Source organism: Suricata suricatta, chromosome X (assembly GCF_006229205.1).
Source record: "Suricata suricatta isolate VVHF042 chromosome X, meerkat_22Aug2017_6uvM2_HiC, whole genome shotgun sequence".
Lineage (NCBI taxonomy): Eukaryota > Metazoa > Chordata > Mammalia > Carnivora > Herpestidae > Suricata > Suricata suricatta.
The window spans coordinates 96,180,714-96,183,972 of record NC_043717.1 but is presented as its reverse complement, the minus strand read 5'-3'; the positions used below and the strand labels follow the sequence as shown (position 1 = coordinate 96,183,972).

The window sequence follows — 3,259 nt, the reverse complement described above, 5'->3', positions numbered from 1 at the left end:
CACTGTGAAAACTTACATGACCAGCAGTGCCACTGCTTGAGCTGTCCCAGTGTGAACTGGTGGCTGTCGCCTTCACAGAGACTTTATGCAAAGATGCGGGCATCTGACAACTTCATGAAGTCTTGTGTGCAGTCAAGCCCGAACACGCAGTGTGCTCAAAGCTTATTCGACTATGACCAAGTACGTTCCCTTCCCCTGATATCCTTTCTAGACCCCACTTGACCCGGAGTGGCAACATTTTCTTATAGTCAGATACTAAATAATTCACACTTTGTGGGTCGTGTTGGTCTACTGCCTATCTACACTTCTTGTATTTAACAACTTTTTTATTTTTTATTTTTTTTTAAATTTTTTAAAATTTTCTTAATGTTTTATTTTTGATACAGAGAGAGACAGAGCATGAGAGGGGGAGGGACAGAGAGAGAAGGAGACATAGAACCGGAAGCAGGCTGCAGGCTCTGAGCTAGCTGTTAGCACAGAGCCTGACGCGGGGCTCGAACCCATGAACGTGAGATCTGACCTGAGCTGAAGTCAGAGGCTTAACCAACTGAGCCACCCAGGCGCCCCTAACAACTTTTTTAAAAGGTAATAACCATTATTAGCTCATGGCCTGCATAAAAACAGGCCAGGAGCTGCATTTGGCCCACAGACCACTTAGTACAGTATTGTTGATTCTGTGGATGTAAGTAGGTTACATTATATGTAAATTTCATTTCAGGATAGCAGAAGAGACATTACCAAATATTTGCTCTAGGATAGAAGCTGGGCTTAACAGTTGAGAATCACTGAACCATATGCCAATTCCAGCAGAAGGGCAAAATGGAAATCGTTTTTGGAGAAAGCATGAGGCTCAGAACGAAAGATCTGATCTAGTTCAGACCGTCTCTGCTACTTCTTTCTGTCCAATTACCAAGATACCAAACTCTTCTCACCTGCTGCTCTGGTATCTCAAGTTCTCTCTGTAAGTCTTCTATCAGCGACACAACTCTTTCTCTATTTTCTGGGCAATGTTCCCTCACCCAGGTCTCTATCTCCGTGGGCAGAATGGTTAGGAACTGCTCCAACACCAGCAGCTCCAGCATTTCTTCCTTAGAACGTGTCTTCGGCTTCAGCCACTGACAGCAGAGGTCCCAGAGTTTGTTGAAGGCTTCGTGAGGCCCAGCTGCTTCTTTGTACTGGAACTGCCTGAACCGCTGGCGGAAGACTTCACAGTCCGTGTCATAGTCTTGAAACACAGAGCCCTGATTCAAGGAAGCCTGGATTGCACAACCCAGGGCCACAGCCATCGCCCCCTTCTGGCCGTCTGCAATTTCTCTGGGGCCTGAAGTCTCAGATGGCAATATTTCTTTGTGTACACGTGTCAAGGGGGGGCCACCCAAAGCTGAGGACAGGACAAAAGGAGAAAGGAGAAACAGCAGTGATTACCAGAGGCCATACTTACTTCCCTTAACTTGTTTACATGCCACCAAAGCCCTAAAGCAGCAGACCTTAATCTTTTCTGGTGATTTTGAGAATCTAATGAAGGCCTAGGAATCACTTCCTAGATAAATACATATTACACATCTAATCCTGCATCCATTTTTCCAAAAATTTACACAATGTTCTGCACCATACACGGACCTTCTAGATCTGTGCTGCCTACAGTAGTCACAAGTCCCCATGTGGTAGATTCAGTTCAAATTCGTGAAACTGAAAATTTAGTTTCTCACTCATACTAGTCCGCTTTCAAGTGCTCCACGGACATCACTGTAGAAAGTTCTCCTGGCCATTTTGGCTCTAGGATTCCACTGACCCAAGGCTAAGAATCTCTTCCCTTAAATGAACCACCACAGATGGGCTGCCCTGTAATGACACTCCTAGGGAAATACAAGCTATTTTGTGTCTCTGAATATATACAGGCCACAGAAGAAATGGGGGAGCAGTGGTGAGCAACCCGCAAAGCCCATGCGCTATTGAGGAACCTTCGGTCGCCTTCAATCACAGGCATCTTAGCTAGAGCCACGCCTCCAAAGGCTGCAAAACCGAATTCCTTCATTCTTATCCACTCAAGGTGTGTGGTCTTCAGCCCACACCAGCGTGACCCTCATCTTGCTAGGGCATGCCAGGTGGCTTTCTGGTGAGAAAAATACATTGCAGCAAGGAAGGCTGTGAGCCACCAGGGCTGCGTTAATGACGAAGGACACTTCGTTCATGGCGCCAAATCTAGGTATTGCTCTCGGCCTCCTGCATGTATTAGGTCATGTAGCCCTCACCCAGAGCTAGGAGGCAGGGACTAGTATTGTGCCCTAAATTCAGATGAGGGAACTGAATGTTGAGGCTCAAGAGGACTGAAAAACTTGTCCCATGTCACCCAGGAAATGGTGGCAAGGTTAGAATGAACAGATTTCTGCAACGGTCGTGTCCAAAAACATCCAAATGTTCTTCGTGCAATGCCTGAGGTCACAGACATGTCTCAGTAGTAGCACTCACCCTATACTATGGGTGCTCTCTCTGCATTTACCAAGATGCTGTATGTACTTGTCCTCTTTCCTGGAGAGGGACAAAGAAAACAAATGCTCATGATCTTCCTACCTACTCATCCCAAATGTACACTGTGACCCCATCACTCTTGATCTTGATGGTAACCTGGGCTTTAGTGGCAAACCCATCCAAGTGTGATAACCTGCTCGCTTTGGGACCCTGACACCCAGCGCTTCTGTCTGTAACATGAAAATCACCATAGCATCGATTTCACAAAATGTCCTGTGTGGGACCCAACTGCATGGAAGCGAACGACAGCATGCGGTACCCAGAGGAAGCACTCAAGGAAGGTTATGGCTCCCGTGGGCTCATTCCTAGAAAGCGTCCACATCTCCCGCCTAGGCACCTAACCGTCGCTGGAGAGCATCCAGGAACCGGGCCGGCCTGGGTGTGGACCCGCCCTGCCCATGCTCAGCCTCGCAGCCGGCAGCCCTCCCCAGCCGCGCCGACCCCTCCACCGCGTCCACCAGGGCCCAGACCGTCCCGCTGTCCCTCCATCCGCCCTTCCGCAAAGAAACGTCTCTGCACCCCGGGACTCACGGCTTCTCCCCACACCAGCCTCAGCGAGCCCGCGCTCACGCGGCCCACGGATAAAGACGTGTCTGCAGAGCGGGCGCTCGCGACTGGCGAGGGAGACACATTGCTGGAATGTCTAAAAGCCAGGTAAATATCAGCTGCCTGAGGCGTTAGCACGGTCCCAGCAAGGTCCTGCCCAGGATGTCCTGTCACCCCTAGGGGC

General features: G+C 49.2%; 1 protein-coding gene across 3 annotated transcripts in view; it reads right to left on the bottom strand.

Annotated features, from left to right (window-relative positions):
• The window catches only part of ZNF449 (zinc finger protein 449), a 24,446-nt gene that overhangs the window by 20,959 nt on the left and 228 nt on the right, over positions 1–3,259 (bottom strand). The window contains exons 1-2 of one of the 3 annotated variants that reach the window (XM_029930011.1): positions 3,061–3,134; positions 933–1,381 (exon numbers count right to left, since the gene is read on the bottom strand). In XM_029930011.1, the coding sequence (XP_029785871.1) occupies positions 933–1,286 (354 nt within the window). In that variant the 5' untranslated portion in view covers positions 1,287–1,381; positions 3,061–3,134. The other 2 variants (XM_029930013.1, XM_029930012.1) reach the window with 2 other exon arrangements.